General features: G+C 44.8%; 1 protein-coding gene across 2 annotated transcripts in view; it reads left to right on the top strand.

Moving 5' to 3' along the window:
- The window catches only part of TASOR (transcription activation suppressor), a 130,679-nt gene that overhangs the window by 64,938 nt on the left and 43,345 nt on the right, over positions 1-22,396 (top strand). For both annotated transcript variants that reach the window (XM_033925742.1, XM_033925741.1), the window contains exons 11-15: positions 2,374-2,477; positions 7,448-7,520; positions 10,061-10,135; positions 10,860-11,546; positions 12,025-12,458. In XM_033925742.1, coding sequence (XP_033781633.1) covers positions 2,374-2,477; positions 7,448-7,520; positions 10,061-10,135; positions 10,860-11,546; positions 12,025-12,458 — 1,373 coding nt within the window. The remainder of the gene's footprint in view (positions 1-2,373; positions 2,478-7,447; positions 7,521-10,060; positions 10,136-10,859; positions 11,547-12,024; positions 12,459-22,396) is intronic.

The following is a 22,396-nucleotide window of genomic DNA, read 5'->3' as shown; positions in this document are numbered from 1 at the left end:
ATATCTTTTGTGCTTTGGAATCCATTTTGAGTCAGTGACCTTCTGTCTCTCTGCTTTTTTCTTTGTTCAGAGTTTTTCCCGCTACTAGCATCGTGGTGTTAATTGATACCAGATGTGCCTTAGGCTGGGAAGAAGTATCCTAAACTGAGATACAACATTTATGAAATATGAGTTATGAATGGCCGAGATATGAATGAGAATTATGAATGCTTGGGCCCAAGCAAGCAAATATGAATGTGTGGATGTGAAAGAATTGGTAGAAGAACATAATATATATATTTGCAACCTAAAGAAATCCTAAAGCAACATCTGGAAAAAATTAGAGTCAGACACTGTGTGTGAAGCTGTCAGCTCAGGAGGAGACAGCCCCTCCTTTTCTTTGATTGCCTTCTCCTGCATTTTATTTTTTCCTCTCAGGCTGACAACTTTTCAGCACTGAAGAATTTAGAACTTTTCAACAGCTTGTTTGATACATAGACAAATTGTCTGAAATAAGTTTTAAGAATGATAAAGGAGTATTTGAAATGTTATGAATATAAGTAAACAAATGTAATTTCTGAAACTTTTTTCTTTGTCTAACTTTAAACACCTCCTTTGTTGATTTTTATTGGTTGAGAAACTAATGATGTCATAATGAGCCAAAAGTATATAATGAGTGTCGTGAGATCTTAAGGGAGCTCATTATCAGAGTAGGCCAGCATTTTGGCAACTATAACGATCTCCCACTAATGTAACGGCTAATGCAATTTTGCTGTATTCTTTTGGTGTCATGATTGAAGATAAACACAATAAAATTACTGGTAACTTTACGTTAGTGAAATTTTGCATTTTTTATTATTTTTCACACCTTGAGCTTATGGCGTCAATGTCCTTTAGTACTGATACATAAGGTAAGTAGGGAGAACTACAATAAGCATAGTAAAGGACACATGAAAGGAAAGTAAAAAAGGAGGGTAAAAAATTTAAAAGTATTGATAAAAATTGAAAAGAAAATTAAGAACTTTTTTAAAAATTAAATTTCTCGGAGCCTAAGACAGAGGACATGTGAGTTTATGCAGAGAATGGGATCAAAAGAGACTGATGATTAGGTCTCAAAAGCATCCTTGTACAACCAGTATTTTAACAGTCCTTTAAATTCACTTAGTGATTTTTCTTTATTTCTTAATAAATGATGGTAAGGAGTTCCATATTCTGGACATTGTAACTGCAAAGATTGTATCTTGTCTTGTATTTATTATACTAAGCGATGGAATTACTAGAAGGTTTTTGTCCTCTGATCTCAAACTTCTAGTAGGAATGTATGGAATAATGTACCTTTCTAGGAATTTCATGGCTTTAGTTGTTAATATTTTGAAAGTTAATAGTGCTATTTTATAGGAGATTCTGTGAACAATTGGAAGCCAATGAGCTTCTTTAAGAAGAGGAGTCACATGATTGAATTTTTTCCTGTTCGTTATAATTTTAATTGCAGTGTTTTGAATTAGTTGTAATCGACAGATTTCTTTAAGAGCTACTCCTTTATAGAGCGAGTTGCAATAATCTAACTTAGAAATGATCAACGAAAAGTCAAATTTCATCAAATAATAACAAGCTTTTATTAATTATGACAGGAGTTGCCATACAACATATTACCAACAATTGGAAAAATTACAATAGGCTTAGCTACACATTTTGGTGGAATTCATTATGTCATATTTATAAAATGGAAAGATCAATTGCCATACAAAAAGGGAATTATAATAATTTTAAAAAGATTTGGGGGCCATTAACAAATTATTGCAATGAATAGACATCATTTTTCTAATGAAAGTACATTTACATGTAGGGCGAGGGGGGAGGGTAAATAGTTCTTTTAAAGGTCTGATTAATAGATTTAATTCAAAATATAATTTATATATTATAATTCAATTACTTGTGGGAAGTGTGGATGAGGGGGGGAATAAATTCATGTATGTAAAATCGTAATTGTCTGAATTTCAAGTGATATGTAAAAGTTAATATGATGTGGTATTGTGCACTTGTTGTAAGATGGAAAAATGAATAAAGAATTAAAAAAAAAAAAGAAATGATCAGCGAATGTACAAGGAATTCAGTGATGATTCCAAGAAAGGAGCAATTGATCTGATCATTCGTAACCTCTGAAAACAACCTCTTACTACTGCACTAATCTGATTGTGATATGTCAATTTTTGATCCAGAATAACACCTAAAACTCTAATCTTAGTGACTTCCTGCAATTGGATATTATTTATGTTGATTGGGGCAGTGTTTTAGTCCTTCTTTCCAAGGGAAGTGTATTATTTTTGTTTTGTCTGAATTCACTTTTACTATGTCTTTTCTCCAGAATTTACGGGTTTTCTTTTCTTATTTTAGTGGTGAAGAATCGAATGTATTGTAGTCTTTATGATGTGATGGAAAGGACGCGAACTGGGAGTAACTTAGAGTGTTTACTTCAAAAGCTAGAAAAGGAAAAACTAGTGAGTGAAATTCATTTTCCTACTAAAATGTGTATATTATGCTCTTGTTGATTGATGATTGATGTGTAGAATTAAAAAAATATTTGTGTTTGTGCTATAAAATTTGTTTTTAGATCATTTTTGTATATAATTTCATACTAGGATTTATAGAGAATTTTATTTCTGGTATCCTATTTATATTTATAAGTCACTTCTGAGCCAACACATTTTTTTCTCATCTAAACCATCCCAGCCATCGAAGCCCTCCGCAGCCCATCCTCAACCAAACGGCCATATACGGACACAGACCATGCAAGTTTGCCCAGTACTGGATCTGTTACTTGATCTGTTATTATTCTCATAGTCAGCTGACGATTTTGAAGCACAATTCAATGAATTTTTGCAATATTTCTGTTCTGCTCGTTACTGGCCACTCTTACCTCTCCATCAGTGACACTTTCTCTCCCCTTAGAAAAACGTTTTTTCTTTATCATCCCTTCAGACAGGCACAGAACGTTTGGCTGTAGTAGTGGGCTGTGCAGTCCCATCTACAATCAGTCTGTTCTCACTCTCCCGCAGGTAGAGTGATAAACTTGTGCAGTCTGTGCTGAGGTTTGTTAGGGCCTGTTGAATCTGATTAGTGAATCTTTCTTGTCCCTTTTTGCTGTCCATTCAGAGCTTGGGGAAACCCTCCCGACCTCAGAGGTGCCACACTCGGAAGGGTCAAGTCCTTCCCCCCCCATTTCCCCCACCTCTCCTTATGTCTTTGCTTTAGAGGAGCCTCAGCTGTACACCTGGCCACCTGTTAGGCACAGACTACAGTTTAGAGAGCCAGTGGGGTCTACTCTCTTGATACAGCTGGTGAACTGTGAGAAAAAAACAAAAAACAAGAAATAGGAGCATAAAAAGGGCCTGAGGCAGCCGTTTTTATACAGTAGCATTGTGCGTGTGTCTTTGGCGCGTTCGTTATGAGCACATCCAAAAAGCAGAAAATGTGTTTTTTGAGGGGAGCCAGCAGTGGATGTGGCTGGCATGTGCACAAAGTGTTCTGGCTGCATAGAGGGGGAACCGGTGTTGGCTTCGGGTATTGGCGTGCAGGGATCCCCTTAACAGGTGTACTACTTGTCGGTGGGGGGTGATGGTGAAGGCCAGGGTTTCCTCATCTGCCCGCAGTCAGGGAGATTCAACATGGCTGACCACCAGGGATGCTGGGGATTCCCTTGCTGCTGCTGCAGGTGGTCCTGCTTTAGTAGCGGGGTCTAGTCAGACCTCGTTGCCACTTCTTTCAGGAAACAATTTGTTGGCAGGTCTTCCCTCATTTTTGGCAGGAAGCGCGGTCATTTTGCCCAAGGCCTCAGTTGACCTTCCTCCTGTCTTAGAACGACAAGAACAGGTCTTAAATGTGTCTTCTGCTTCTACTGTGAATACTGTATTGCCTCGGGTTTGTTTGCCCTGGTTTTGTTAGCCATGTACAAGGCTTATTTTACATGTGGTTGGGGGTGCTGCTTCTGTCCCAGGGGTCTTTGGAGGGGGTGGTCTTTACCTTACACAGCTGCAACGTTCAGTTTCCTGCTCTGGCTGCCTCTGTTCTGCCTCCTCATCCATCGTCCAAGCAGCCGCAGGTAACTTGAAATGAGGATATTTTTTATGGCTGATCCAGTTTCACTAGATGAGGACTTGGATCTTGGGGTGGACTTCCAGGATTCTCTAAAGGGTCTGCTGACTTGGATGGAGGATTTTTGGTCCCGGTGACTCAGGAAATTTGCACCGGCAGGCCCATTTTGGATGTGAAAGGTATCAATAGAGCTCTCTGGGTTCCATCATTTTGTATGGAAACCCTGAAATCTGTAATTGTTGCTGTCCAGTCTGGAGAATTTCTGACTTCCCTTGACCTGATGGAGGCCTATCTGCATGTTCTGATTCAGGCCTCCCATCAGCGATTCCTTTGCTTTGCGATATTGAGAGAGCATTATCCATTTTGTGCGCTCTCTTTTGGTTGAGCCACGGCAATGCAGACCTTGACCAAGATTATGGTGGTGGTGGCAGCGGCCTTGCACAAGAAAGGCATTCTGGTTCTCCCCTATCTGGACAACGAGTTGATTCAAGCAAAGTCATTTCAGGAGGGTTGTGGAGTTTCTTCAGTCGCTGGGCGGTTGACCTTTCCAAAAGCCAGTTGACTCCGTCTCAGTGCTTGGAGTATCTTGGTGTTCTCTTCGACACCAGCTTGGGGAGAGTATTCCTTCTGGAGGCCCGGGTGTGCAAATTGCAAGCACAGATTCGCTTCCTGATGAATTGTTGATGTCCGTGGACACAGGATTTTCTGTAGGTCTTGGGGTCAATTGTGACCTCCCTGGAAGTGGTCAGGTGGGCTTGGGCTCCTGTGTCATCTTCAGTATATACTTCTTTTGGAGATGATTGCCTCAGTTTCATAGTCTGGACTTTCCCATCCCTCTTTGGGGGTTGGTTCATCACAGTGTTGCTACAGTCTTGTAATCCTTCTAACTTGGGGTCCAGTGTTCGATCCAGGTCCCTTTTGTCTTACGGCTTGGCTCTTGAAAGGGAATGCCTGAGTAAGCGAGGATATTTGTATAAAGTGATCTCCACCCTCTTGGGTTCTTGGAGACTTTCCACCCCTCGAGTTTATGTGCATGTTTGGCATCTCTTTGTGGAGTGGTGTTCCGTGCGTGGCGTGGTTTCCCTTCACTGCTTTGCCACGCATCTTGGAGCGGCCTTACCTGGTCGTCTCTTGAGATGCAGATTGCGGCTTTATCTTCCTTTCACAGACTTTTGCATGGTCGGTGTTGGCCTCTTCTCTGGATGTGATTTGTTTCTTGCGGGTAGAAACATAGAAACAAGCAGCAGAAAAGGGCTATAGCCCACCAAGTCTGCCCATTCTAAGTATCCCCTCCCCTGAATTTACTCCCTTAAAGATCCCACGTGAGTATCCCATTTTCTCTTAAAATCCGTCACGCTGCTGGCCTTTATCACCTGGAGTGGGAGTCTGTTCCAATGATCCACTACTTTTTCGGTGAAGAAGTACTTCCTGGAGTACCGGCCTAGGATCTCAATCTGATTCTTTCCGTGCTTGTTCGTCTGCCTTTTGTGCCTCTTGGTTTCTGCACGTTGAAGGACCTTACTCAAGGTGGTTTTCCTGGTGGACATTATTTCTGCGAGACACGTTTCTGAACTGCAGGCCTTTTCTTGTAAGCCACTGTATCTGAAGTTTTCTAAGGAGTGGGTCGTGCTGCAGTTGGTTTCCTCATCTTTCGAAGATGGTTTCGCCTTTTTATGTCAACCAGTCTGTGGTCCTTCCGATCTTGGGTAGCTGGGGGGGGGGGGGGGGCGGGCTCTTTGGAGCAAAGTCAATTGCACAAATGGATATCCATAGGATCCTTCGCGCTTATGTTCGGTTGGTCCAGTTCTGTCATTCGGATCATCTTTTTGGGGGGACGGTGCTTCCAAGGCTACCATTGTGCATTGGATCAAGGAGACTATTGCATCAGCATACTGTCTTCAGAAGAAACCTGTTCCAGATTTTCTTAAAGCTCATTCCACTCAGGGCTGAGAGTTCGCTTGTGCCTCAGGTGGATATCTGAAAAGCTGCAGTTTGGTCTTCTCTTCATTCCTTTGTTCGCCACTACATTCAGGTGTCAGGACGCAGTGTTCGGTGAGCGTGTTCTTGTGGCAGCCCTTTGGTGTCTCGCCCATGATGGGTATTGCTTTGATATGTCCCATCTGTTCTGTGCCAGTCTTGAGGGACAATAAAGGAGAAATTAGGTTCTTCCTGCTAATTTTCTTTTATTCCCTCCAGACCGGCCCAGACTCTGCCCTGTTCAAACCTGCCCCCGCCCGCCCTGTTCAGTGTTTTGTTTTGTTTTTTTTTGCGAAGAATTACATTTTTTTTCTGTGGGACTTGGTTGTTGGGGAGTTTTATGTGGTATATAAACTTTTAAATTAAAATAAATATTAAGAGAAGCAGCACTTGATTCAGCTGGTTTAGCTGGCGAACTGTGGGGCTTTGCTGGAAGGTTCTTGTTCTAATTGGTATCCAATCGTCTGTTCAAGTCCGATTTAGACATTTTTCTTTGTCGCTTCCATGTGATTGTGGAGTTGGTATGTTATTATTCAGCCTAGTTAGTTTCTGTTTGGCTAGCCATCCAACTGATCGTAGATGGGACTGCACAGCCCACTTGTACTGTAGCCAAAAGTCAATGTCTCAGTCTCCACCTGCTGGCAGAGGAATGTAAAACCATCTGTTCTGTGCCGGTCTGGATGGACTAAAAAGAGAAAATTAGCAGGTAAGAACCTAATTTCTTCATCCAATTTTACATTGTCGTTTTCTTCATGACAGCCCCATAAACGTGGAGTAATATGTCCCTGATTTCACTTCCACTCTTGCCAAGATTAACAAGAAATTTAATGTTTGTTTGTTGCTCTAATTCAGTGTTGAATTGCAAACTCTGTGCTGCGACACGCTAGTATGCCATCCTAAAATTTCAGGTGTGCCAGGGCACACTGGGGAGGAGAAGTGATGCTGGCGCTAGCTGATTGCCTACAGGACGCGCCAGGCGTGTCCTGTAGGCAATAAGCTGGCGTTTTAGGACCCATCTGGAGGACCTTCGCAGATATGCGGATGTCGATGTGATGTCGTGCATGTACTTGATGTGTTCACAGCGACATCCACGCACTTCCAGATGCCTCGAGCCGTGGCTCACTAGGTTTAGTGTGCCGTGGATTAAGAGTTTGTAGGACACTGCTCTAATTCAAGCTCCAACATTACCGTGACGGCACACAAAAACATGCAACAGCAATAACGAATGCCAACTCAGTAAGACACCGCCACACGTCGACACAATCACAGCTGTGAGGCAAGGTTATGTAGCCTTAACAATCTGTTTGTGCAGTGCCAAGTTCATGAACTTAATTGTCATTCGTATAAAAGGATGATGATTAAACTTACGCAATGATTTTATTTTTCATCTGAAATGCAGGTTTTTGTTAAACCATTGGGGGACAGAGGTTTCCTTTTTCTCGTTTCTCCTTTGCAAATGGCATCTCCATATGGTATGTATTTTAATTTATTGCTAAGTTTGTTAAGCAGCAGATTTGAAATATATTTGAAAGAAAGTTGTGAAAAGGTGGTGGTGTAGTTTGACTTTAAAAAATACATTTCCCATTTTACTTTAGGGGAGGGAGGTGGAAGGAAAGGAAGAGTTGGAAAAGTCATCCTGTACTTTTGGGTTTTAAATCAGGGCTGGAGATGGGATTCATTCACAAATACCGAGAGTTTTTTTCCATTTCAGATTTGTCTAATAGTTGCAGTAACTAGCTTTAGTTGGTAGTAAAGTACTAGGGTGTCTTCCAGAATCTGACAATCATGGACCTTCAGTATGTCCACTAAATGCCACAGTTGTCCAATGAGTAGCTTCATCACCCCTTAGGTTTGAATGCTCTGTAGCATTCTTGACTAAACTAGTATAGAAAACTTGACCTGATAATTCTACCCATGTGATCTGCATGCACACTTATCAATAGATCCCTGTCCACCCGTGGTAATTTTTATAAAATGCTACAGTTGTCATGTCCTCTGCTAATAATAATGCCATTCTGATGCGTATCTGGTGAGCTCAGTCTTGTTGGAAATATCATGCTACAACTGTTACTATTAAAATCTGGACTGCTAAGCTGTGTTTTAGAGCAGTGATTCCCAACCCTGTCCTGGAGGAACACCAGGCCAATCGGGTTTTCAGGCTAGCCCTAATGAATATGCATGAGAGAGATTTGCATATGATGGAAGTGATAGGCATGCAAATTTGCTTCATGCATATTCATTAGGGCTAGCCTGAAAACCCGATTGGCCTGGTGTTCCTCCAGGACAGGGTTGGGAACCACTGTTTTAGAGAACTTTATTGTTATTTTTATGTATGCTTTCATGGGGTCAGGACTGAAAGCACATTCTATGTATAAACTTTTTTTTCTCCAAGCACAAGCAGGACATTATATATTGAAATCTGGGTAACAACAACTGATGGAACCCTCAGTGGAGAGACACTCCCCTGTGTTCTTTTCTCAAACACTTGAGATCCGTTGATCACACAAGCGTTTGCCTTCCCGCCTGCCACTGTTGCACAAGACCTGGACACCTAGATAAGATTTTAGACTGTGTTGGGGAGAAACGTGCTGGTTTGGTACATGTGGATACCCATGACATAGGGAAATGCGGTAGGGAGATTCTGGAAGCCAAATTTAGGCTCTTAGGTAGGAAGTTAAAATCCAGAACCTCCAGGGTACCATTTTCAGAAGAGCTCCCTGTTTTGTAAAAAATTCTTGATTTATTCATTTGTTACAATTTAAATAACAAACATAGAGGAATATTCATTTTATCAGTTGCATAAATGCTCATAAAAATAAAGTACAAAGAAAAATTATATCAGTGATTTAGTCCATATCATTCGGACCGCTAGTGCTGCCACTAGGAAATAAAATAACTAAACCAGATATTTAACATGTGGTAGGCAAATAAGCATGTGGCAGACGTTTTAAATGTCAACTAAACATCCTCCCAGATTTGTAAAGGTAGATTAAGAAATTAGGGTTTATCAAGGGTTCAAGGAGCTATTTTCAAGCAACCATTCTCTCTTTAGGGTCGTTTATAAAACCACTCCTAGCAGCGCCTAAATTAGACTTTATGCCAGGGGTTTCTTGGCCTAAATACCGGTGTCTTAATTCCAAGTTACTTCTATATCACTGTGCTAATAGTTTAGTACTAAATCACATATTTTTATTCTCAAAGAGTACTAAATTACTGCACTCTTATTGCATATATTCTATAGCTATATGTAGACTACCAAACGTATAGTAGCATACATACTTAAAGCTAAGTGATTCAAATTCAAATGGATTTTTATATGAGCAATTGCACTATTAATATGGATTGATATATGAAGATGAAGATAAATATTAGCTAGATATTTTCAATAAAAGTGGACTGATGCAGAGTTTAGCAGTTGGAAGGACCAACTGTAACCTGAAGGTCCATACAAAAATTTCTTACATATGTAGCTATTATACGTTTGGTAGTCTATATATAGCTGTAGAATATATGCAATAAGAGAGCAGTAATTAAGTCCAAGTTAGACATCTAGATGTAAAACACATTCAAGACCCACCCGTAATCTGCCCCTAACAACGCCGACTTTCTGGTAGACTCCTTGGGTTAGTTAGGCTCTTACCTAAAAGCGGTTAGCACCTACCTAGTTCGGCGTCTACCACTCATTTAATTTTAATTTTTGTCAATTATGAGCTCATTATTGCTCATTAACAGGTGCCAATTTAGCTAATTAAAAAATTATTAGGCACAGTTTATAGAATGTAGTTCTTTGTGCGCTATAGAGCCTTGCTTTATCTTTAATAAATATACCACAAATTTTCACTGAACCAAAAGTGAACAGTTGCTCTGAGGTTGTTTATTATGTTGGACCCTTAGATTCTACTGGAATTTCCTAAAGGACATTTTGACCAAATTTCATTCAGCTTGTGAATTACTCTTCATTTATACTAGTCTGTATTTTGCATTTTCATTGTAATTTCCTCTTTCTTATTAGAACATCAGACTAGAAGGTTGCGTCTTCTACATGCATTGTTTGCATTTCAGGAGCCCAGAGGAGTTGTTTGTCGTGGTAAGTGAATTGCCTTTTTCTAAAGTGGTTCTAAATGTAACATCAAGCCACCTTGAAAGAATTACTTGAATTTCTTTAATTTAGAAACATTTATCATAAATATAAATGCCTGCATTTAGCTGTTCACAAGTCATGTGCCACAAATTTTAATTCTGTGAGGGGTTAAGATATTTGATGTCCTGGTTCTCTTCTGTTGGATACGTAAATGAGTTCTTTAAAGCTTTCCTTCATTTTTATTGTTTCCAACACAGAATATTGGGGGAAAAAATTATATATAATGGATTGAGAATGCCTGGTGGCAAAATAACTCTCACAGTAAGCCAAAAATATGCCCTATATGGAAAAACAGAGGGTCCCTTACAACGCTGAAAGACCTACCCACCACACAAACACACACACTCTCATATACAGCTCACACAAAAAGGAATGAAAAGTAGGGAAAAATCCTCAGTTGAGCTTCATTTGGTAAAAAAAGCTTCACTTAATAGAAAAGAAAGAGAATGAAATCACTTTCAAAAGTGTGGTTGATATTCAACAGTGGGAAAAATAGAGGCACTGTAATAGCCCTAAGAGAAGCCACCCTTATACAAGTTTTATGTTTGTCTCAAGAACCCGCTTAAAAATACTGTGTTCATCTTTCCTGGTCAAAGTGAAAGAAGAAAACGCTAAAGTATGAGATTTCTACTATCTACTTTTTGTACAATAATTTATGTTCTCTCCACAGCCCAGCCAAATCCAGCATCTACCACCACTAGCCAAGAAAATCATGAGATTATGCCAGAGCTCATGACTTTTATTTCGTCTCTACATTTTGCTCTTCTCCAGTGTCGCAAAGACACTTCTGCAAGTTTCAATGCTGTTGTAGAAAAACATGCACGTCAATATTTGAAGAGACGTGCCAAAGGTGGCAGTAAATTCAGAGAGTTTGTCTTGTACAGATATGACCCAAGGTTGGATGGAAGAAAATCTCTATATTCAGCTCCAAGAAACAAATCCCACCTTGATGGTGCTTTACGCAACTATATGTTAGGCCCTGAAGCATACACAATGCCAGTAAGGAAAGCTAAGGAAATGATAGAAGAAAATAAAGTTCAACAATTTAGTCCAATATCTGACTATGATGCTGTAGAAGATGAAATTGAAGTATCAAAGTCTATGAAGAAAAATGGACCAATGTATGAAACTGCTGCACTTTTTCTACGAAAGTCATCCCAGAATGCAGACTATGATCCAGATAAACTCAAAGATCTGATTAATCTAATTCAGTGTAGAAAAAAAATTGGTGGTGGGGAAAATGAAATTGAGGATTTTGAGACCAGAAGCAGATTAAAAAGAAAACTTGAAGATGGTTCAGAAAGTCTGCGGAAGTACTTAAGGATTGAAGCCACAGGAGGTGCTTACCAATACGAAGGTAAGAGAATGTTTTAGAAAATAAATGACATGAAACAATCTTCACTTCATTTCATTCAGTACGTTCAGAAAACTTTCAGTTTACTCCAAAACTCTCACAGTTTCATAAGAGTCTTCTTAAAAAATCACTTTACGTATCTTTCTTCAGTATTTAGAATGGGGAAAGGACCACAGTAGGCTACATCCAAGCTAACATTTTTCATTCAAGCTAGGAATATCTGTAGCGAGCCTCCTGCTCAATAGAGCTTACAATCTAATTGCAACCCCTGGCCTCCTATGGTACCCTGTGACTGGTTTGGTTAGGTGCACAGGAGGCCAGAACACTATCGGGTAGAAGGACACAACTATTTGTTTGGACTGGTCTGGCAATTTTCAAGAAAAGGAAATTAACAGATATGAATTCATTTTCACTTTTGTTCTTAACCCTAGAAGGTTTCTGTGTTTAAGACTTTACTGGTTGATTGTTTTCTGTTTTGTAGAAGACAGAATATCAGAAACTTCACAGTCCATTATGTCACTCATCAGAGGTCTTGGTGGAAAAGATACTGATATGAGGCAGCAGGATTTTTCTGATTCTCCAGTTCCGGACACGCACAGCCTGATTAAATTGCTTTTAGAAACACTTGCCAGCCTAGGACATTTAGACCCTTCTTTGGCCCAATCTGTAAATCAGGCTTTGGGACTACATACAGATCAAACAGATGAATCTGTAAGAGAAACCCGTGACTATAAATGCATTCCAGCACAAAATGTGGCAGAACAGGATCATACCACCCAAGCAGATCACATAACATTTAAAGATCCGCAGAGCCCAGAGCCTTCTGAAAATGATGCATCATGCATACCATATCCTTTTGATGATTCCAAGGCAGCTACAAATGAAGCAGTCACAGAGCACAAGCTGCAATTAAAAGTGAGTATATATATATATATATGAATAAATGTGCTATATTTTTTTTTTTTTTTTTTTTTTTGGGGGGGGGGGGGGGGAACGACAGTGAGTGTGTCTGAAGCTGTAATGTTTCCTGAACGCTAAGGCAGCTCTTCATCCTAACCAGCTTGGCATCCTTATCGATGAAAATTGGTAGTAGGAGGGAACCTTTATTATTAATCCATATACCTATATATTTGAATATTAAACTGAGCTTTAGGACCAAAAATGGAGGTCCTGGTCTATGTTCAGGTCTCCTAGTAGTGACCCTTCTTTTACTTCTGCTCCTCCTCCACTTCCAGCAGCTTTCCTCCAACATATGCACCCACCCCTCTGAACTGACTGTTCCGTTCTCACCCCCCCCCGCCACCTCCACCCCAAACCAGGGACGACTAACTCCCCTCCTAGAACCCAGTGAAAAGTCCCCCAAGCTTACCATGCTTCTCTGGTGATCTGGAGGTGTGTTGGGGCAGGAGCGATTCCTACTCATTCCTGTCCAAGCTCTCTCTGCAGTAAAAATATCTACCAAGACTTCAAGTGGTGGAGAAGGGACACTACTGGGAAAGGAGGGAATTAGGAATGCTTTACACCAAAGGGAACGTAAGGGGAGCAATGGTGGAATATAAACCCTCAGTTTATATTTGTTACCATTCTTTAGCACTCTCCAGACCAGTAGAGGTTAACTTTACGAATGGGTATATATCTAATCATGACCAGCAGGTGGAGACTGAAAACAAAACTTTGGGACAGTATATCCTAGCCCCTCCTCTCTATTTCCCTCAGTCTTCTTTCAGTCTCCAGCAGGTGTTGAGTGATCTGTACCCATCTCCCTTGGTAGGGCTGTTGGAATTTGTTTAGGGGGTTTATTGTCCCTGTTTTTAGCCGGACGGAGCTTGGGCGGACTCTGTTTGGGGGTTCGTCCGACCTCGGGGGTGTTAAACCCGGCGGGTCACGAGCGGGGTCCCTCCCCCCACTTCCTCCACCTCCCCACATTTTTTTAGAGGAGCCTCAGCAGTAAGCCTTGCCCCCTAAGTCAAGCAAGGCATATTGCTTCGAGAGCCTGTGGAGTCTGTTCTGTAAAAAAAAAAAAAAAAAATCCTGAGGTAGTGCTGGTCTGAAGGGTTGTTTCCCTTTAAGAAAACTGTATTTTACTGTATTTTTTCATGTAACCAGCACTTTTTTATAGCTAGGTCGCGTATGGAGCAATTGTGCCCTTCTCCGGGGGAGTAGGACACAATTTTAGTCCAGCCGCGAGGCACTCGCGGCCGGCCTGAACTCGGCGGTTTGGGTCGGTGAGGTGGTGGAGCTCCGTCGGCAGCGGCTGCAGGCGCCCAGAGCTCCCCGCCGATGGTGCCTCGCGAGTCGGCTTGGAGCAGTGGGGAAGCCCGGTCTTCCACAACCGCCCACGGAGGGATTCCCCGAAGGATTCCCTCTCAGCTGATTTTTTGACAGCTGATGCCGGCTTGCCTGCTTTAGCGGCTGAGACTATTCAGGTTTCTCAGCCGCTTCAGGCTATGGAGGGAGCTTTTTTGGCGGGAAAACCGCCATCTTCTCTGTCTGGCCCCTCCATTTTGTCTTCCACCTCAGGTGACCTTTCCCCTGTTTTGACTATGCAGGGGCAAGGTTCTGCTGGGTCCCCTGCTGTGGCAGGGAGTCCCTTGGGACCCTCGGGGGGTTTTTCTCCTGAATTTTTCTTTTCTTTATGCAGAGCCTATTTTCAGGCGGCTGGGGGTCCCGGTTGCGCCCAGGGGGTTTCGGGGGGTGGGTTTTCCTCCGCGCTCCCTGCGGCTTTGCCTCTTTCGTCTGGCGTGACGTCCCCTCCGCCGCCTCCCTTGTCCAAGCGTCCGCGGGTGTCGTGGGACGAGAATTTGTGGTCGGAGGAACGGGTCGGTCTGGAGGAGGACCTGGACCCTTCTGAGGAGTTCCAGGACTCTCTGGAGGGGACGGAAGCTGGCGGCGGGTTGTCGGATTTCCCGTTCTCCAGTGACGAGGCGTCCGTGGTGCGCCTTTTTCAGAAAGATGAGCTGCCTGACCTTATTCAGCAGGTTTCTTCGGTTTTGCGTTTTGAGGACGCGCCGCCGGAGACTCCGCGTGTGGGGGACCCCCTGTTACGGGGGATCCGTTCCGTTTCCCGCTCTTTTCCTATGCATCAGGATATTCGGGATATTATTCTGGAGCAGTGGAAAACGCCGGAGACGCCGTTTCGGCTGGCGCGCAGCATGGCTCGCCTGTATCCCATTCCTGAAGGGGATCGGGCTACGTTAGCTTCGCCAGTCGTGGATGCGGTGGTCTCGGCAATTTCCAAGCGGCATACCGTGCCTGTTGATGGCGGTTCTGCCTTGCGGGACTCTGAGGAGCGCAAATTGGAGAGCATCCTTAAGCAAAATTTTCAGGTCTCTGCCTTTGGGGTCCAGGCGGCTATTTGTGGGGGACTGGTCGCTCGCGCCGTGTTTCGGTGGGCGGAGCGGGTCTTGGATCGAGAGTCTGACGACTGGTCTCTGGTGGATCAGGAGGTAGCGAAGATTGAGATGGCGGCCTCATTCCTCTCAGATTCTCTATATGACTTGGTGCGGATCTCGGCTAAGTCTATGGCTTTTGGCGTGGCCGCAAGGCGTGTGTTGTGGCTGCGCGCTTGGGCGGCGGATGCTGCGTCCAAAGCTAAGCTTACTAAATTTCCCTTTCGGGGGTCGTTTTTGTTTGGAGAGGACTTGGATAAGTTGATTCAGACTTTGTCGGACTCGAAAGTTCCCCGTCTGCCGGAGGACCGTGCCCGTCCGGCGTCTCGGGGGGGTGCGGCCCGGGGGCGTTTGCGGGATTTTCGCAAGTATCGCCCTGGGCGTGGGGCTGCTTCTTTCCAGTCTCCGGGATTTTCCCGGGGTCGGTTCTTCCAGCGCATGCAGCCCTTTCGGGGGGCCCGTCGGGGGGCAGGGAATCCCTCCGCCGGTTCCCCCGCTTCCCGTCCTGCACAATGACGCCTTGCCGGCGCCCCCTTTGGTTCCGGTGGGGGCCCGGCTGCGCGAATTTTTCCCCAAATGGGCCGAGATCACGTCCGATCAGTGGGTGCTGGAGGTGGTGCGGGACGGTTATGCCCTGGAGTTCGCCCGCTCTCTGCCGGATTTTTTCCTCGCTTCTCCATGTCAGACTCCGGGGAAGACGCAGGCTTTTCGCCAGACCCTTCAGCGCTTGCTAGATCTCAGGGCAGTTGTTCCGGTGCCCCCTCCGGAGTGGGGCACGGCCAGGTACTCCATTTACTTTGTGGTGCCCAAGAAGGAGGGGACCTTTCGGCCCATCCTCGATTTGAAAGGGGTCAACAGGGCTCTCAAGATTCCCTCTTTCCGTATGGAAACTCTGCGGTCGGTCATTCTGGCGGTTCAGCCGGGGGAGTTTCTCACTTCTCTCGATCTGACGGAGGCCTACTTGCATGTTCCCATTCGGGCCTCTCATCAGCGTTTCCTGCGCTTTGCGATCTTGGGTCGGCACTTTCAGTTCTGTGCGCTTCCCTTTGGGCTGGCCACGGCTCCTCGGACGTTCACCAAGGTGATGGTGGTCGTCGCGGCAGCCTTGCGGTCGGAGGGCATCCTGGTACACCCCTACCTGGACGACTGGTTAATTCGGGCAAAGTCGTTACAGGAAAGCTCCCGGGTTACTGCTCGGGTGGTGGAGTTTCTCCGGTCGCTGGGCTGGGTGGTCAACCTTTCCAAGAGTCGGTTGGTCCCGGCTCAGCGTCTGGAGTACCTAGGGGTGCTGTTCGACACCTCCTTGGGGAGGGTCTTCCTCCCAGAGGGCCGGGTGAGCAAATTGCAATCTCAGATTCGCCTGCTTTTGGCGTCCCGGTGTCCTCGGGCGCGAGATTTCCTCCGGGTCTTGGGGTCGATGGCGGCGTCCCTGGACGTGGTGAGGTGGGCGCGGGCCCACATGCGTCCTCTCCAGTATGCTCTGCTCCGGAGGTGGTCTCCCCAGAGGCACGGGATGGATGTTCCGGTCCCCCTGCGAGGCTTGGCGCGCTGCAGTCTGCGTTGGTGGCTCCAGACCCCTCACCTAGTTCAGGGGGTGGGTCTGGATCTCCCGCAGTGGACGGTGCTCCTGACGGATGCGAGTCTCCTGGGTTGGGGGGCTCAGTGTTTGGGTCACTCAGCTCAGGGCACCTGGTCCGCGGAGGAGGCCGCCTGGTCGATCAACGTGTTGGAGACCAGAGCGGTCCGTCTGGCGCTGTTGGTTTTCCACTCCCTGTTGCTGGGCAAGTCGGTCAGAGTGCTGTCGGACAATGCCACGGCGGTGGCTTAGGTCAATCGTCAGGGGGGCACCAAGAGCACTCAGGTGGCGCAGGAGGCGGCTCTGCTCATGGTTTGGGCGGAATCCCATCTGCTGGACCTCTCGGCCTCTCATATAGCCGGAGTAGAAAATGTTCAGGCAGACTTCCTCAGTCGTCACTTTCTAGATCCAGGAGAGTGGTGTCTCGGCGCCGAGGCGTTTCAGTTGATAGTGCAGGCTTGGGGGCAGCCCCTGATGGACCTGATGGCCACGGGTGGCAACGCCAAAGTGCCCCGCTTCTTCAGTCGTCGCAGGGACGGTCTGGCCGAGGGTCTGGATGCTCTGGTCCAGCAGTGGCCAACGGAGGGGCTGTTGTATGTGTTCCCTCCTTGGCCGCTGGTGGGCAGAGTGCTTCTTCGCATTGTTCACCATCCGGGTTTGGTGGTGCTGGTGGCGCCGGATTGGCCTCGCCGTCCGTGGTATGCGGATCTGGTGAGGCACCTGGTAGCGGATCCTCTTCCTCTGCCTCTCTCGGACGACCTTCTGATGCAGGGTCCCATTCCCATGTTCGACCCGTTTCCCTTCTGTCTTACGGCGTGGCTCTTGAAAGGGGTCGCCTTAGCAAGAAGGGATATTCAGACAAGGTGATCTCTACACTGTTGGGGTCCCGGAGGCTTTCTACCTCTCGGGCTTATGTGCGGGTTTGGCGTCTCTTTGAGGAATGGTGTCGGGCGCGGGGAGTGACCTCTTTTCGCGCTTATCTGCCTAACATTCTGGAGTTCTTGCAGGATGGCCTGGATAGAGGCCTGGCTTGGTCTTCTCTCCGGGTTCATATTGCGGCCCTGTCGGCCTTTCGAGGGTTGGTGTCAGGTCAGCGTTTATCGGCTCTTCCTGATGTGATTCGGTTTTTGCGGGCGGCCAAGTTGCTTAGGCCTCCCCTACGGCCCTCGGTTCCCTCTTGGGATCTTAATCTGGTTCTCTCTGTTTTGGTGCGTCCGCCTTTCGAGCCCTTGGACGACTGTTCTTTGAAGGACCTTACTTTGAAGGCGGTCTTTTTGGTGGCCATTACTTCTGCTAGGCGTGTTTCTGAGCTGCAGGCTTTCTCTTGTAGGGCTCCCTTCTTGGAGTTTTCTAGGGAGCGGGTCGTCTTGCGGCCTGTTCCTTCCTTTCTGCCGAAGGTTGTTTCTCTTTTTCATGTCAATCAATCGGTGGTTCTCCCGGTCTTGGGTGGTCGGGAGGGCTCTTCTGAGCAACGGCAGCTGCGCAAGTTGGATGTCGGTCGGGTCCTTCGCTCTTATGTGCAGCGGACCCAGGAATTCCGGAAGTCCGATCATCTCTTTGTCCTCCTGGCGGGTCCTCGTTGGGGAGCGGGCGCTTCTAAGGCTACTATTGCGCGCTGGATCAAGGAGACGATTGCTTCCGCTTATCTTCTGAAACAGCAGCCTGTTCCGGAGTTTCTCAAGGCTCATTCCACTCGGGGTCAGGCGGCTTCTTGGGCTGAGTCGTCGCTCGTGCCTCCAGTGGATATTTGTAAGGCTGCGGTTTGGTCCTCCTTGCATTCCTTTGTTCGTCATTATCGGGTTGATGTGCAGGCGCGTCGGGACGCAGTGTTCGGTGAGCGTGTACTGGTATCGGCCCTTCGGGGGTCCCGCCCGTGAGAGGGACTGCTTTGGTACGTCCCATTCGTAAAGTTAACCTCTACTGGTCTGGAGAGTGCTAAAGAAGGAGAAATTAGGTTCTTACCTGCTAATTTACTTTCTTTTAGCTTCTCCAGACCAGTAGAGGTCCCCACCCTGTCTGTTGTTGTTGTTGTTGGGGCTGTTGCGCGGGCAGTTTTTGGTTTTTGCTGCGGGTTCTAGTATTTTTCTAGGGCCGGGGAGAATTGAAGAACAGCGGCTGTGGCTCGGCTGGCTTAGCTGGCGAGCTGTGGGGACATTCTTCCTTCGGGAATTTCTCCTCTGCATTTTCCAACAGCATTTTGGGTATGTTATTTGTTACTCCTTTTGGAGTATTGTTTTTTCTCTCTGTTGTTTTCCAGTTCTTGGTTCTGCTTGGCTATTCGGCAGACTGAGGGAAATAGAGAGGAGGGGCTAGGATATACTGTCCCAAAGTTTTGTTTTCAGTCTCCACCTGCTGGTCATGATTAGATATATACCCATTCGTAAAGTTAACCTCTACTGGTCTGGAGAAGCTAAAAGAAAGTAAATTAGCAGGTAAGAACCTAATTTCTCCTTTTTCTCCTAAAAAGGAGGGTGGGGGCAAAAATGGTATCTTGGGTTATATTTGGATGGGTTTATATTTGAGTATATACAGTATTTTTCTGTCTAATTCAGACTTCTGTTAGGTACAGTGAATCTGGCTATAGTTGAAGTTCTGAGCTGGTTCCCTTTATTCCTGGGCAGACTGGATGGGCCATTTGGCCATTATCTGCTGTCATGTTTCTAAGAGATGGGAGCTTCTCAGGGGAGGGGGGGGGGAATTCACAAAAGCCATGTGTTGCTATTTAGCATTTTGAACACTCAATGGGACAGATTTCAAATAGGCTGACTTAAAGCTAGATTCACTAACATGCACTACTACAGTAGGTACTAATACTGTTAACATACGTAATTAATAGATTCCATACCATAAAATAGGATCTGCAATATATATATACAGTGTTCTCCCCAGAAATTTTTTCCAGCCGGGTGGCATGAAAAAAGTAGCCGGGTGGGGCGGGACGGGGAAATTTGGTGGTGGGAAAATTAAGGGCTCCTTTTACTAAGCTGCAATAGCATTTTTAGCGCGTGCAGAATTGCCGCGCTACACGGCTAGAGCTAACGCTAGCTCAATGCTGACGTTAGCATCTAGCACGTGCGGCAATTCTGCGCGAGCTAAGCGCGTGGTAAAACTGCTATTGCAGCTTAGTAAAAGGAGCCCTAAATGTGTACTATTTGTATTAGTTAATTATTATTAGTTATTTTTCAATGCTCAGTATGGCAGCCTTTCTTAAGGTTTGACACTTGTTCCATAATTTTTTATTAAATTTAAGAAGTATCCAATTCTAGAAGTGAATAATTAGATATTTGCCCTCTTTCAAATGGTATAGAGCAGCGTCTCTCAAACTTTTTTAACTCCAGCACACTAAACGGAGCAAATGTTTTTTGTGGCACACTAAATGCAACAAATGTTTTTCACGGCTGGAAAAAATTTCTGGGGAGAACACTGTTGCCATTAGTTTTCAAGGTCCAATCACATCAAAGAATGATATTATCTGGGCAGTTGTATAATAAAAAGAACGGATAAGATAACATGAGAAGTGAAATTGTCATGAATCAGAGGGATACATACCCTGAAGGTCCTAAAAGCAGGCTTGTGGATTAGATATAAACTATGAAGGCAGTGGCGTACCTAGCATATATGACACCCGAGGCCCATCGTTTTTTGACACTCCCCATCTGTATGAAAAACATGATTTTTAGTAACTATCCACACATCACACAAGAGTGTACCTAGGAAAAGGCAGCATCTTACATACTGCAGTGAGCAGTACATCAATACACTCATTGTAAAACTAAACAAGCCAGACTAGTACAGATCAATCCTAATTGAAAACCATGTCTTTCGAACACACAGAACACAGAAAACACTTTCGCCTAGTATGGAATATGTAATCACAAATTAACCCCTCTCCCTTTTACAAAACTGTAATGTGGTTTTTAGCCATGGTGGTAACAGCTCAGACTCTCATAGAATTCTGAGCAATTACCACCATGGCCGGTGCTAAAACGCTCTATAGTTTTGTAAAAGGGTGGATAAAATAGAAAAACGTAGACAGACAAAGGTTAAATTGAACCACCAAGAAGCTGGACTCTGCATACAATGCAACACCACAGAAACAGCGATGCAGTTCCCCTAAAGCAAAAAAAAATAAATATAATTTTTTTCTACATTGTCTTCTCTGGTTTCTGCTTTCCTCATAGTCTTGTCACTCTCTTCCTTTCATCCACTGTCTATCCTCTCTCTACCCCTTCTATATGGTATCTTCTCTCCTTGTGTTCCCCTTGCATCTCTCCCTTCACCCCTATTATTCTGGCATCCATCTTCTTCCCTTCCCTCCCCTCCTGCCATGGTCTGGCATCTCTCTGCTCTTCTTCCCTTCCCTCTCCCACACCCCCATGGTCTGGCATTTCACTCTCTTCTCTCCCTTCCCCCCACTTCCATCTGCATCTGTCCCCTTTCTTTCCCTCCAACCCAATTCCATCCAGTATCCTTCCCCCTTATGCCTCTCTTTCTGTTGCACTATGTATTGGATTTCAAAAATGAATATATAAATTAAAAAAAAAAAAAAATTATTTTGGGGCTCTTTTACTAAAGCTTAGTGTGCACAAAATGTTAAGAAACCCATTTTTATACCAATGACCTTCTTAGCATTTAGTACAGTATTCCAGTTTTAATGACTACTTTGTATTAACCACTGACAGAAAGGAAAACTGCCTGAGGTTTCTGAGTTTAAAAACAAACAAACTATGGCAGAGTACTTTGAGAAATCTGCTTTCAGTCTCCTGCACTAGAACTGGGTCACTTTCAAGCAAGTTTCCAAATTCCCCATTTTTAAGTGCATCTAAAGAAAATGGGACTCAGAACAGTACATGTATATCACAAGTGTATGCTTTTGTTATCCTGAACGAGCAGGGGGAAAAAAAAAATCGGGTCAGAAGTCTCCTGCTCTCCCCCAAGCCACTGCCACGGCCATTGGATAACAGGCCCCAAAGCCGCTGCCACCCCAAGCTCTCCCTGCTTCAGGCCGACCAGCATTCCTCTCTCCGACATCAATTCTGCCATCGGGAAGAGGAAGGCTGATCGGCCCAAGATCGCGATGACCTATTGGGAGAAATGCTTCCGGGTCCTGCCTTCGCGGAAACAGAAAGTAGGCAGGAGCCGGCAGCAAGAAGAGTAAATTGTAAGCTTCACTGACCTGTCTCTCGCCTTAGCCCCTAGCGAATGCATGCTTCGGGCCTCTAACATGTGCGTGCCGGCTTCCCTTTTCTTCTCTTCCCTCCCCCCCGGACATAACTTCCGGTTTCGGAGGGAAGAGAAGGGAAGCCGGCACGCACACTTTAGAGCCAGGGAACTTAAGTTCACTACGGGCTAAGGCTGAAATCTCCAAGCCATTTTTTGTTTTTTGTTTTTTTAATGTTGAGCAGCAGCAGAATTTAGCTGGGCGGTCATCTAAATTACCCGGGTGGACCGCCCAGCTAAAAGGCCCTAGGGAGAACACTGTGTATATATATATATAATTTACCTGAGTATGAAAGAAAGTAGCAAGCATGTTAAAACAAGTCTATACATGTTGTGACATGTCTCAAGGTTACTCCTGCACAGTTGCAGCTCAGTGTGAGTCTTAAGACAGTCTGGTTTAAGACAGAACAAACACTTTTGAAATGGGGGAAAATGACTGTTTCAAAAAGTATATTTGCTGTTTCATTTTAATCATTTTTATTAATAACTTATGTAATTCTATTTTGAAGTTAGGAGTTTAAACTACAATTATTGTACACTGTAATTATTAACACTTGCAATGTATTTCACAATAGTAAATTTAACAGTAACACAGAACTACAGAAAACTGTATACCAATGTCTAGTAATCTCATAATTGTGAAAAAAAAAATAATCCTAACTGCAACC

This window comes from Geotrypetes seraphini, chromosome 17, assembly GCF_902459505.1.
Source record: "Geotrypetes seraphini chromosome 17, aGeoSer1.1, whole genome shotgun sequence".
Classification (NCBI taxonomy): Eukaryota; Metazoa; Chordata; class Amphibia; order Gymnophiona; family Dermophiidae; genus Geotrypetes; species Geotrypetes seraphini.
This window is presented reverse-complemented; position numbering and strand designations above follow the sequence as displayed.